The sequence below is a fragment of the Pogoniulus pusillus genome, chromosome 34 (genome assembly GCF_015220805.1).
Source record: "Pogoniulus pusillus isolate bPogPus1 chromosome 34, bPogPus1.pri, whole genome shotgun sequence".
Lineage (NCBI taxonomy): Eukaryota > Metazoa > Chordata > Aves > Piciformes > Lybiidae > Pogoniulus > Pogoniulus pusillus.
The window spans coordinates 8,098,144-8,112,288 of NC_087297.1; the positions used below are offsets into that span (position 1 = coordinate 8,098,144).

General features: G+C 42.2%; 1 protein-coding gene across 2 annotated transcripts in view; it reads right to left on the reverse strand.

Moving 5' to 3' along the window:
• Window positions 1-14,145, reverse strand: part of PRKDC (protein kinase, DNA-activated, catalytic subunit) — an 89,227-nt gene that overhangs the window by 34,930 nt on the left and 40,152 nt on the right. For both annotated transcript variants that reach the window (XM_064170811.1, XM_064170810.1), the window contains 16 exons: window positions 13,938-14,145; window positions 12,713-12,891; window positions 11,500-11,668; window positions 10,421-10,486; window positions 9,933-10,005; window positions 9,558-9,706; window positions 7,981-8,118; window positions 7,672-7,791; window positions 6,252-6,395; window positions 5,758-5,909; window positions 4,367-4,498; window positions 3,803-3,914; window positions 2,201-2,325; window positions 1,609-1,758; window positions 1,048-1,221; window positions 99-197 (listed from right to left, as the gene is read on the reverse strand). In XM_064170811.1, the coding sequence (XP_064026881.1) occupies window positions 99-197; window positions 1,048-1,221; window positions 1,609-1,758; window positions 2,201-2,325; window positions 3,803-3,914; window positions 4,367-4,498; window positions 5,758-5,909; window positions 6,252-6,395; window positions 7,672-7,791; window positions 7,981-8,118; window positions 9,558-9,706; window positions 9,933-10,005; window positions 10,421-10,486; window positions 11,500-11,668; window positions 12,713-12,891; window positions 13,938-14,145 (2,190 nt within the window). The remainder of the gene's footprint in view (window positions 1-98; window positions 198-1,047; window positions 1,222-1,608; window positions 1,759-2,200; window positions 2,326-3,802; window positions 3,915-4,366; window positions 4,499-5,757; window positions 5,910-6,251; window positions 6,396-7,671; window positions 7,792-7,980; window positions 8,119-9,557; window positions 9,707-9,932; window positions 10,006-10,420; window positions 10,487-11,499; window positions 11,669-12,712; window positions 12,892-13,937) is intronic.

The window sequence follows — 14,145 nt, forward strand, 5'->3', positions numbered from 1 at the left end:
TTTAATACCTCTAGGGATCAGCTCTCCTGTTGTGAACAAAGAAAGACTGATACAGAGATTCAGTACTTCAGACAGGCATCACAACACTGTTTACTCACTGCAGTTCAGCATTCTCATCGATCAGTCCTTGAAGGAGCATTTCTTTTGCCACTTTGAGTATTTCCTGAGAGTCACCATCTGCTTGGCTTTCTGGATCCCTGAGAAAGGAGAGGTAAGAGAGAAATGTCTCTTAATGACCTTCCACAGTAAAATAAGAGAATGAGGATGATGGGAGACTGGGAAGAACATGCCCTCCTCAAAAATCTCCACATAGTGTGAGATATTCATTGCTAAAAATGTTTTGTCTCTTCACTACTTAGAAAAGAAAAAAAGCCCAGAAAGATAAGTAGTACTTTTTTTTGGTTTACTTGCTGCTACAAAGGCTAAACAGAAGTAAGATTCTGAGTTTGCAAGGTTAAAACTGAGAAGGCAAGGAATTGGCTTTTCTTATGTGATGCTGCAGCAAAAATTACCTGTACTTTTTCTTCACAATAGTTACCCCTTCAAATAGCTATCTTGAGAAGAAAGAGCATTTAACAACAACATGCTTGTCCAACTGAGTACATGCCTGCTCCCTATCCTAAGGGGTCAAAGAGAAAGAACATCTTTATACTACCAGATTGAAGGCATCCAGATCATTCCAAAGTGCCTTAATACACCTTCTGCCTACAAGCAAATTTCTCTAGTGGACAATTCTCGCCAGTTACAAACTCTGGCAACAAGAAAAGTGTGGGAGCATCAGAGCTGAGACTTCTTTATGCCATTGTGCTGTGGTCATGCAACATTCTAGTTCTGGGCTAAAGTTCAGGTCTAAATCATTTTCCTGTAGTGAAAGTGATGAAAATGCCACCAAAGGTGAGAGCTACATAGCCAAACCACAGGCTCTCTTCTTCTGAGAATGGAAAAAATACTGCACTGAGGGACATGAAGTTGGAGTCAAGTGCAACAAGCACTTTCACTCTGCCTGTGCCCAGCCCCTGAAAGGCAGCATCTGCAGTGAACACACACCTGTAATTATCATAGATCCACATCAGAGTATCATACATGCGCTGTCGACATACTGCAGAAGGGTGAGAAATGAAACCTGTCACTCCAGGGAGAAGCTCTTTAAGTTCCAGTGGCTTTAGTTTAGACAGCATCTTGTACACTATATCCAAACAAATCCTCTGCCTTTCATCATCCCTAAAAACAGAGGGGAAAAGAGAACAGTTACACTGGTTTTCTCTGCGTAGCCAAAAGATCAGTTCAGGTTTTAGCAGTAATATTTGTTTTTGCACAAAGGGCTTCAGGTAAATACTTTGGAGTTCAACCAAGGAGTAAGAATACAACTCAACTAATACATACTGCAAAAATTCACATCCCAGTGGTGTTTCACCTGATTGCTATTTAGGGTTTTCTGTTTGTTTCTCACAGTGAGCAAGCCATGGTCATACTTAACTCCCAGATTAGCTCGAATTTAGGATAGTGCTGACCAAAAAGCAAGCATGAATTATAAATGCTTCTGACAGGAAAGTATTGTTGCCAGCACAGAAGATGTTACCAAGAGCTTTAGACTGTGCATCCACTCACCTGTGATTCATGATCTGGATGAAGTCTTTACTCTTTAACTGCAAGTGGAGATCAGGTATTTCTTCAGCCCGGCACATGACTATTTCCAGACAGTAGGTTTTCATCACACCATGAAGTTTGGGTATCAAAAAGAACACTGCATTGATAAACCTTAAAAGAATCATAGAATCAACCAGGTTGGAAGAGACCTCCAAGAGCATCCAGTCCAACCTAGCACCCAGCCTAGATCATGGCACTAAAGGTGCCTCATTCAGGCTTTGTTTGAACACCTCCAGGGACAGAGACTCCACCACCTCCCTGGGCAGCCCATTCCAATGCCAATCACTCTCTCTGCCAACAACTTCCTCCTAACATCCAGCCTAGACCTCCCCTGGCACAACTTGAGACTGTGTCCCCTTCTTCTGGTGCTGGTTGCCTGGCAGCAGAAACCAATCCCACCTGGCTACAGCCTCCCTTCAGGTAGTTGTAGACAGCAATGAGCTCTGCCCTGAGCCTCCTCTTCTGCAGGCTGCACACCCCCAGCTCCCTCAGTCTCTCCTCATAGGTCTCATTATCTGTTATCCTGCTAGATACCATGTAAATCATGACCTACTTGTCAGCAAGAGGTGGAAAATTCTTAACAACTTTATTCAAGCATTGAATAAATTTATCCTGTTGGGTGTTCTGATGATGTTTTAACTTTCTGATGATGCAATCATAAACTGGATCTTCAAATATCTGAAAATGAGAAGGAGAGAATAGCCATGAAACTCATAACCACCTTAATGACACAGAGTTCTGCTGCTGTACTGCAGATCCACCTGCCTCATCTTGACATTTATGGTGCTTCATGGCTGTGCCTGGCTGAAACATGTGAATGTCTGCTTAGACAATCCATTTGTGAGCTTCTTTTTATTGGTGTGGAACCAACAGCTTAGTTTTGAAACACGAGTTGCTTAATATGCTTATAGAAGGAAGTGTGTGGCAGATTCCCAATTAATGAATGCAATAAAAAAAATGAGATATTATTAGTGAAAGGTGAAAAATAAGCAGCAACCTTCACTTAAATCAAAGAAAGCCTTGCATTGGACAAAAATATTTTACTCAAAATACTGCTTATAGTGGAACTTGGAAGACTGAAAGAGAAGGCTGCAGGAATTTCATTTATGAAGTATGCTCTACAAAGTGTGAAAGAACAGACTGCAATTAAGTGGGGAAAGAAGTAAGAAAAGTAGGAAGAATAACCTACAAGGGCAGACTAATGATCACCTAGGTAATACCCTGTTATTTTTGTCTCCAACAGCAGCTGCAGAATGGTATTTAGGGGGAGCACATGAGTCTTGCTGCATTAATTTTGTTCTCCTTTTCTCTCACAACACTCAACATGCATTTGAGATCTTAAAGACAGGATTGTTGTCTCTTGTTTCTAGACCCTGTTCATGGAATTACTTTTGTGCATGAATTTGCCTAATTTCTCTCTGAACCTGCTACTTACTGCTAGAACCTAGCAGCAAATTCCAGCTGTTTACCAGCTATTGTGTAAAGAGGGACTTAGAATCACAGAATCAACCAGGTTGCAAGAGACCTCCAAGATCATCCAGTCCAACCTATCACCCAGCCCTATCCAGTCATCTAGGCCATGGCACTAAATGCCTCATCCAGTCCTTTCTTGAACACCTCCAGGGTCAGTGATCAAGCACTGACCCCTGCTTCCAGGTACTGCAGGATTTGCTGAGTGACAGTTTTGCATTCACCTTATCCCCTACCTAGAAGATAACTGATTAAATACAGTAACTTTAAATTTTACATCAAAACATGCAAGTTGTCAAACATCCTCAGAGAGAGATCTTCAAAAGGTAGTCCCAAAACTCCCAACTTACAATTTACCACTTTATCTTTAAAAATCCCAACTTGCAATGCACCATCCCAGTGTGGCTGGTTGGCAAAAGCTGACCAAAGCCTCAGAAAGGGACTACTCACTGTCAGCTCCAAATCAGCAGGGCAAAACCTCTGCACTTAGTCTGCCCTCAAATTCTTTTCCTCTTAACAGTTTAAACTTTTTATTCCATCTGTTGAACAATGGCTGCAGACTCTTAAACACACTCCCTTTTAGCAGCTGAACTGAGCAGTCATAGAAAAACTGAGTGGTCATACAGAAGAGGTACACAGAATTAAGAATTAAGGAAGGGTGAAGTGCACAATACAGATCACTTACATTTTCTCTCCCAGCAATGTAATGAAGAGCAAGTCCCAACACTTCTGCTGCAGCTGCATAAACTTCTTTATACTTTAACAAGCCCATGTTGCTGATCAGAGCCTGAAAATACCTAACACAAAAGGCAGACCTGCTGTAAACCACCATTCCAGCATCCAGTTTTAAACTGAAACAAATACCCCTCACCTGAGCTGCCTAGGGGAATAATGACTGCTTTTAGATGAGCTGTGAATGAATACAGCACAACATGGATGTTCCCCCTGCAGTGTCTCAAATCCCTGCTTTGTCAATTCCTGACTGTTAATGTCCATGAAAACTGCAACCCTAGGGCCTACTGTAAAGAAGCTTACATCCTGCTGGTTGCTTTCCCAAGTAAATGTGGCCTGCAGTTTGCAGCTGGAACAGCATTACAGCTGACAGACAATAGCAAAGGGGTGATGGGACAAATTAATCCAATAAATGAGCAACCAGCTCCCAGATTGCACGTTCAGAAGTTAGACTTTTAGGGTTTTTTTGTCTTAAGCTTTTAATCAAAATCAACTACCAAAAAGCTGCATTTCTCACCTGACACGTTCTATTTCACACTTTGGGTCAAAGGGAGGCAAATTGTTAGCTAGAACAATTCCCAGCAGCTGAATTCCCACTGAATTGTCTTTTGTATCAGGGTCTCCACTGGAAAACTTTTCAAATATTAAACTGTTAGATAAAAAAGCCATAAAAAGGAGTTACATGCATGAGAAAAATCACAGGATACACACAATGTAAATCACTAATTCGAGGTGTACAGAGAGATATATACACACATACAGCCCCACCAAAACCAGTAGGATGGATTTTTGCACACAGACTCCCATCCAAACCAGTGGGAAGCATATATTCAGAAAGTAACACTTAGCTTCAAGGAAGAAATCTTCCCAAAACAAGCACACTTAAAGGTTGTAGGCCCACACAGATTGCCTGTAACAAGTTGAAGAGCATGGTGGACTGCAGAAGTCTCATTAGTAAGCCTGCACTGGTGTGCACTGATAATACTCAACATTTCAAATGAAATTTGGAATGCTCAGGGAGTTGGTAGAAGCCTCACCCCTGGAGGTCTTTAATGCCAGGCTGCATGGGGCTCTGAGCAACCTGATCTAGTGTGAGGAGTCCCTGATCATGACAGCAGGGGTGAAACTGGAAGATCCTTGAGGTCTCTTCCAGCCCTGACAATTTGATGATTCTGTGAAACACAAATCTTTGCAGAGGTTACTCCTGCTTCTCTTTTTCCTGTTGCAATGTTCTACACTTTGTCCCTGTTTCCCTCCTTGTTGTTTTGCAAATTAAATTATAGCACTTGGAGAGTTCAGTTCATAGAATCATAGAATCCTAGAGTAGTTTAGGTTGGAAGGGACCTCAAAGCTCAGCTAGTTCCAATCCCCTGCCACAGGCAGGGACACCTCCCACTAGAACAGGTCACTCAGGACCTCATTCAACCTGGCCTTGAACACCTCCAGGGAGGGAGCAGCCACAACCTCCCTGGGCAACCTGTGCCAGTGTCTCACCACCCTCACTGTAAAGAACTCTTTCCTAACATCTAGTTTGAATCTCCCTTCTGCCAGTTTAAACCCATTATTCCTCATTCTGTTATTACCAGACCTTGTCAATAGTCCCTCCCCAGCCTTCCTGTAGGCCCCCTTCAGATACTGGAAGGCCACACCAAGGTCTCCTTGAAGCCTTCTCCTCTCCAGGCTGAAAAGCCCCAGCTGTTGCAGCCTGTCCTCACAGCAGAGGTGCTCCAGCCCTCTGAGCATCTTCGTGGCCCTTCTCTGGACTTGCTCCAGTTCTGAAGCTCTACCGTCAGTGCTAGGGACTAGAAGTTTATTACTGCAGCTGAGTTCACCTTTTCACCTCCTCTGACAATGTTCATTTATATTCTTGAACTAGTGCTACAAGAAAGCAACTGCCTAAACACTTACCTGTAAGGTATGGAGAGACAGTTCTTCCAACACTCTATAACTGTCTTTATGATTTCCAGATTGTGCCTGAACACAGCTCTTTTTTGGTGAAAGGCATTCTTCATCAAGAATTCAAGCAACCTGTTAGCTAAAATCTCATCTTTAATACTCCCCTGCAACAAATAGGAGCAAAAATAAGCACAGTGACTCCAAGATGAAGGCATATATTGTATGAAAGCAAATAAACAGAATCATAGGGTTGGAAGGGACCACTGGGGTCATTTAGTTCCAACCCCCCTGCCATGGACAGGGACACCTCACACTAGAATAATAAGCTAGAATAAGCAAGCTGGTACTGCTGTTATGAAAGCAAGTAACTAAGCTGGTTTTGAAGTTAGCATCTAAAAGAAAGAGTGGGCTGATGTAGAAAAAATCTTAAGTGCATAATAACAAACTCACTCATTCCTTACCAAACAGTCACAATAACAATAAAAATGAGTTTTACATTTCCTTACCTGGGGAGTGCTTACACTTGTCCAGGAAAGAACAGTAACTACTACTTCCACTACCATGTAATGAATCCCTTCTCCTCCATTATTCCCAGAAACAACAAGCTGCAGCAAAGGACCAAGCCACTGCTTTGCATAAGGTCTGAAAACCTATGGAAAAACAGGAGAATCAGTAACCAAGTACAAATCACACAACTATTCACTGACCTCTTATTCCAGAATCACTACAGCTAAGACTACTAAACCAAGCTCTGCTTAACCTCTGAAGCAACAATGCCAAAATGTTAAAATGGCTTTAAAATAAAGAGTATCCATAATGACATCTCTCACTTCTGCTTAGAAATCTTTAACACACATCAAATCGTTTCACTAGGGCCCACATAGTACAGCTCTCATGTCCATAAAGGACAGGAAAGAATGTGCCATTCATCATCACTTTCACTTCAGACAGCTTTGCTGAGAAGGCAGCATTAAGTAGCTACAGAGCTTTTTTAATTAGTTGAGAAATTCAGCCTTTTTTTATTCTGGATTTGCAATATTTCTGGCAGAAATATTATCCTTTAAAATCAGTGTATGAAATAGGATGAGAATTTTTCACCCAAGAAGCATAGAATGGCTTAGGCTGGAAGAGACCTCAAAAGATCATCCTCTCCAACCATGGGCATTCACACCATGGGCAGGGATACCTCTCAACTAGATTTAGCTTCTCAAGGCTTCATCCAGCCTGAACACCCCTGGGAGAGAAGGCATTCATAACCTCCCTGGGCAGCCCATTCCAGTGTATCTCCACCCTCATACTGAAGAACTTCCTAAGATCCAGTCTAAACCTACTCTCCCCCAGCTTAAAATCATTCCCCCTTGTCCTGTCTCTAGACACCCTTATGAAAAGTCCCTCTCCAGCCTTCTTGTAGTCTCCCTTCAGGTATGGGAAGGCAGCCCTAAGATTCCCCATGTCCTCACTTCTCTAGGCTGAACAAGCTCCCTCAGCTTACCCTCACAGCAGAGATGTCTTCCCAGGCACAGACACATTATGCTATCTTAAGATCTTTCAGCAAACAGAACATCAGTTACCTCTAAGAATTTCCATACAACTCATCTGTGACCATTAAAAAAACACTGTATTTTCTCCTAGAAGGATGGCAGACAATCAGCCACACCTCTTGTGCCCAGTACCAATGAATTGCTTCTAGTTTACAGAAGACATACTGTGGACATCCTCTACTTACAGGAGTAGAGTTTGGGAGAGGAAGTATTCATACTGCATGCAAAACACTGGCAGCATCTGGAATTTTAGGCTCCCTTGTATCATGGCAAACAATCTGAACACCCTGCAAGACTCAGCTGATGAAATATTTTACCCTACCAGAGTTACATAGTTGATAACACACTCTGTTAACAGGAAAAATATGACCAAAAAGTCACTCACATCCTCAGTATTAACAATAAGTTTTGCTATGAAGAGGCGAATATTTAGTGGTACTGATGGGTTTCCTAATTTGCCATGCAGGAATTTCATCCAGAGAGGAAGATCTACTGGAACTGTTCCCTGAAATTAAAGAGATGAGTGAAAATTAACTCACTTCTTGGTCCAGACAGGCTTAGTGAGCCCAAAAGCCCTCAGCTACAGCCACATAGGTCTCATTAAAATATAGCTAATTAACAAATGAAGGGATGCAATCATGACCCCCCTTGATATAATTAGCAAAACAATGCCAACTTGTTGGTTAATACTGGCCTCCTCCACTTTGGGTGTGATCTGGTTCCTCTGCATATGTTTAATCAGAGTGGTCATAGAGGCCATACATTCATGTTGGTTGAGCTCGTCCATTTCCAGTTCCATCTCATCATTTAAACCCATGTACTCTGTGGGCTCCTGCAAGAACAGAAGTGTCCCTCTTATTAATAACCACACTGTATTTCCTTTCAAATCTTTCCACCACCCTGAGTCACCCTGATCTCAGCTGCCTTTGCAGGCTGGACTGGAACGCTCAGCATGTGCAACGAGGAACACATCCACTGCCCTGTTCAGACACCTCCCAAATGCACAGACCAGCTGTGCACAGCTTTTACTTTCTGTGCCTGCAGATGTCAGCTGCATGTTACTCTGACTTTGCTACCTGGCAGGGTAGGTGTTGCAACTGCTGGAAGCAGGAAGAGCCAGCTGTACCTTGCAGGAATTATTTCATTCCATAGCTGATGCAAGGTGTTAACACTTTCCAAAGGGGAAAGCCCTGTTTTTATGGATGTATTGCCTCACACTGACTAAGCAACCACAGCTGCTCTCTCTTTTGCTACACAAAAAAATGTTTCAAGGCAGAAGCTACAACTTCAGTACACAAAGCAGATAAAAAATTTACTCCTGGCTGACTTGAGGGCAGTTAAAGTGCTTCCCTGCTCCAAAACATGTAAATAGTTTATCTTTACCAATGTTAACAGATATTTCAACAGGTTTTGTCTTCTAGTGTCTGTGACACTTTTAAAAGCTTTCTTTCTGTGCCATCAGTATTGCTGTTGATGAGATCTCTCAACTGCAGAAGGAACACAGCTTCAAGTCATGAGAGCCATTAAACACTGTTCTCCCAAGAGAAAGTTAAATACAAGGTGCCACAAGAGAGAATAAAGTGCTTCATCCAGTCTTTGCTTGAACACTGCCAGGGATGGTAACTCCACCACCTCCCTGGGCAGCCCATTCCAATGCCAATCACTCTCTCTGCATTAAGAACTTCCTCCTGACATCCATCCTACATCTCCCCCTGCACAGCTTGGGACTGTGTTCCCTTGTTCTATTGCTGCTTGCTTGGGAGAAGAGCCCAACTCCACCTGGCTACAGCCTCCCTTCAGGTAGTTGTAGCCAGCAATGAGCTCTGCCCTGAGCCTCCTCTGCTGCAGGCTGCACACCCCCAGCTCCCTCAGCCTCTCCTCAATGGGCTGTGCTACAGGCCCTCAGCAGCTTTGTCGCCCTCCTGTGGACACCTTCCAGTACTGCAACATCTCTCTTGAATTGAGGAGCCCAGAACTGGACACAGCACTCAAGGTGTGGCCTGAACAGTCTTGAGTACAGAGGCAGAATAACCTCCCTTGTCCTGCTGACCACACTCTTCCTGAGCCAGGCCAGGATGCCATTTTGTCTCCTGCCCACCTGGGCACACTGCTGGCTCATGTTCAGAGGACTGTTCATATTCTGGAGGAATCCATTCTCAGTCAAGTAGAACAAATACAGGAGACTAGAAATTTCTCAATCCAAATGAATACAAACAATTGCTAGAAAGCATCAAACTCTTCCTCCTCAGAACACTGAAACCACTAAATTACCTTTCTCCTGAAACGAGCACTGCTGCCTGTAATATCCTGGGAGCTGTAAGAAAAGCCTTGGACTCCAGTAGAAAAATCAAACTGACTCATTTCCTCACTCAAGCTGCTATCCATCATGTATGATGCAGAAGCTAAATACTTGGGTTCATCTAAACAGGAAAAAGAACAGACCATTAATCAAAGGCAATTACAAGAAACAAGCTTTTTGATTTTGGCACTAAAACTAAAGGGTGAGTGTTTGGTTGTTAGATGAAATACACTGAATGTTTTTATTTGTTCCTGCTTCTGTAGAAGCCAATTAACAAAACATCAGTGAACAGTGTATGAAAGGTAAGAAGGCTTTTTATTTTTCACATCCACAAGTGACTTCCATACCCTGGTTGCTATCTCCTGCATCCCTGGCCTCTTTTCTAATAGCAATGTACCGCTTCTTCCTTTCCAGAGGCACCTAAACAGCAAGAAACAATAATAAAGAAACAATAATCTTGTAAACCTTTGACAGTTTACTTAGAATTCTCTATTTGCAGAACTGCTCCCAAAAAAACACTTACCATGACTGCAGATTCCCTGTTGTAAGTTATTATAATGAATGCTACAGAACAACAGCTCAATTACTTACTCCTGCAGCCATTCGCTGCCAGAATAAGTGTGCTACAGTGTATTAAATACATGTGCACTGCAGGTGTGTTCTGCATTTCCAGTCTGGGTTTTCCTTAGAAAGTTATACCTTAAAGCATTTTTTTTCTTCATTAAAGAAGTCTCTATCTTTGTATGTGAGGACTGATCTGGTCCACAATGATTCCAGTGTAGAAGCCCTTTCGTGCCTTACCGAAGAACGCTGGAGCCCAGAAAATTCCACTCACCTCAATTTCCACAGGAAATGTGTACTGACGCTTCAGGTCTATCAGATTCTCAAAAATCAGCAAGTTCTGCAAACCAAAGCACGTTTGGAAATACCAAATTACAATGCTGCACACAATAACAATTGCCCTGAAGTAAGTTCTTCACAGAGAGAGTGATATCCCATTGGAATGGGCTGCCCAGGGAGGTGGTGGAGGCACCGTCCCTGGAGGTGTCCAAGAAAAGCCTGGATGAGGCACTTAGTGCCATGGTCTGGTTGACTGGCTAGGGCTGGGGGATAGGTTGGACTGGATGATCTTGGAGGTCTCTTCCAACATGGTTGATTCTATGATTCTTAAAGCCCAACCATGCACAAAGCAGACAGCATGGCATGTTTTCTTTCCTGGATACTAAGAAAACCTTGCTATGCAACTGCTCACAAACTCACAGCACAGACAAGGTGCTCTCTAAAGAGGGTGTGTGCCAAGCACTGCAGAATGTAAACTATTTTAATAGAGTTTTTAACTCCTATTTTTGAAAACTGATTGAGAATGGAAGGAAAGAAGGGTAAATGCATCATTACTTCACCCATTCCCAACCAGATGGTAAAACCTTTGTCAGCAGCTCAAATTCCAGGAAGGATGCAAGAAAGGATGAAAAGATGAAGGATGAAAGAAATTCTTTACAGTGGTGAGGGTGGAGAGACACTGGAACAGGCTGCCCAGGGAGGCTGTGGATGCCCCCTCCTTGGGGGTGTTCAAGGCCAGGTTGGATGAGGTCATCAGCGACCTGGGATAGTGGGAGGTGTCCCTGCCTACGGTGGGAGGTTGGAACTGAACTTTGAGCTCCCTTCCAACCTAAATCATTCTATGATTCAAACCCACCTTACCCCATGGCAGGGGCCTTGGAATTGGATGATCTTTAAGGTGCCTTCCAACCCAAATTGTATGATTCTATGATGCAAGGAAGTCAGCTATGACTCCTCCTACTGCCTGAGTAGTTTGTTTATATAATTCCATGTCATCCAGGTTTCATTCTTTGATTTATTACAATCAGGTAAAAGCACTGCTCTGAAAGCCTAAAAGCAACATCAGCTTCTCACCTTTTCTGACTTTTCTGTAAAAAGAAAGCCTTGGTAAAATTTACTCTCAGTGAAGACACAACTGATGACAGCAATGGCACAATTATAGGCTGCACAGTGATACTGCCTCCTCTTCTCCAACAGCTGACTCTCCCCTGCCATGTTTTCTGTAAATGCATCATAGCATGACCTTAAAATACAAACAGGCAAGAAAACACCATCAGAACTCTTTTCTCAAGAAGCTGAAGGAAGGCCCCAGTCAGAGACCAATAAATCAACACATTTCAAGAGATCTTTATTATTATATGAGTATCAACACGAAGCTGCCTCAGACACGTTCAAGTTCTCCACGAGTAGATTGTGCTTAAATAGAACTACTCAGCAATGACAAAGTCAACTTCTCCAAGTGTCCTTAATGTCAGCAACAAGAGGACAGTCCATTTTCAGATGAGATGAAGTCATGTTTCAGTGCACATATAAATCTCTATCAATAAATGGACAGGCATGCTAAGCTATTCTATAGGTTAGCCAGAGAAAACCAGCTGAGATGCAATCATTTTAAGTCTTCTGCTGACAACCACTTACAGATTTGCAAATTATAGCCAAGAAATTCTTTAAAGTCCTCATGGGACATAGTATTGTAAACTAAAATTAGAACAAACCAAAAGGATCAGCAGTTCAAGTGTCTTATGGTTTGGGTTTTTTTTACAGACCATTAAACAAACAACATCAATTAGCATATATATATATTCAGTGTGAATCTTTTGAGTCCATCTGCAGTGGTGATTAAACCAAGTCAGATCTGCTGGGTGTGCTGTTGTATCATGGGATGTAGATGAAAATCCATCCCATCTTCTCATCAATCATATATCTATCTGATAACACACTCTACATAATAGTCTAAGTACGATGAAGCTGAAATTGTGAACACACAAGTTAAAGAGAATCATATAGAAAAGCACACATAAAAGCATAAGCTTAACAAATAGGAAAAGAAGAGGCAAAATCAGGAGGCTAAAATTATCCTGACATAGGCCTGCAGTCTACACTAGAGATGATTCCATCAATGCAAACTCAGTACTGTGTCTTCCATTTAAAATCAAAAGCTACACCACAGATTACATTTATCCTTGAGCAATTCAATCTTCTGCATTGTATGGCAGGCTTTAGAACTGCATCTGCCCAGAATCCCATTAGAAATTAAAAGGAAACAAAAAAAACCACCCAGCCTTACTTTATTAGTGTCTTGGTAAGTTCATTTCCTTCTACACTGCTGGAGCCACGGTAAGCTTGGTTGATTTTAGAGTCCTTGGAGTAAACGTCCTCCTTCAAAAGGCGCACATACATCACTTCCAGCAGCTTGTAATACCCCATTTTCTTGGTGACTTGTGTATCAAAAGCATGTTCATTGGACTGGAAACAAACAAGTCAAACCTCAGAAAGGTTTCCTGGATCCTGCCTTTGCTAAGCAGCTCCATGATTACTCTAAGTTTATACTAAACAACCTGCAGCTTACTTCCACTTTCTAAATCAGAGAAAAAGAGGAGATGATAACAAAAGATTGGCAGATTCTGAGTTCTTGTGTAATATATTGAGACTATGTTGATCTGCTTTTCATCAGGTGAGCTGTCCTACTTGCAGTTGGCCTAAATCATTCTAGTTGTAATAGAGTAAAATAAGCAAAAGACGCAGTAGCAGCTCAGTGTCATGACTCCTGTAAGCAAACCTGCCCCCATACCGGGTATCACCCATGAGCTTCTTCATGCACCTCACTTTGGTGTCAACATTTCCAGCAACAAGGGTGACTATGTACATCTTGGCCTTACCATTTTGTTTTTACTAACTCTGACTAAATTTGGATAATTTCAGTATGTTGTTTGTCCTGCTGCCTTTGGAGAACTGCATCAGCAAAGCTATGGGAGTGAAGAACTACAGCAAGATTAGAGACCTCCACTGACAACAAAATCACTGTATGCAAGTCAACTTTAAACTGGAGGACAGGCTGGAAAGAAAGATTTGTGCTCCTAATCCCTTGGCTGAGGGATGTTTGCAATGTATTTCTCTAGAAGTAAGGTACTTAACTTGAGAGTTTTCATTACAGGCTACAATTTTATATAGCTTTTATATTTCAAAGCTAGAATGGGTTTTTGCTTCTGACAGAACTTCAGCTCCCTTTAGATATATACAGATAACATTCTAACTTCAGTTTCTGTACACAGTAGGTATCTGAAAATACATTAACTTCAAAGGAAGAGTCTGTTGGGGAACAGAGGAAAGTTTCTCAGCAATAGTATGACTATGTAATTGGCACAGACTTCTGCTCCCAGATATGGAAAACTGGAAAGCAAATGGTTTCAATTAGGGCTTCACTCACAGCTAAGCAAAATATACACACTAAGATCACCATTTTACTACACCTTCCCCAGTCAAAAAGAAAAACAAAAAAGAGGGATTCATACCTTTGTAAACCTGGCATTAAGAACATCCATAGCCTGTACTATAACCTTGACAAAGAATTCTCTCAGCGCATCCACGCTGCTGTGCCACAAGAGAGTGAGGAGGGAGCGATCCATAAATGCTTGACGAGTAGTGTTTGAAAGAAGGTCTTCACTCTGGAACATTTTGTGAACAGTGTCCAACAGTATCACTTGCTTGTCAGTGGTGCTC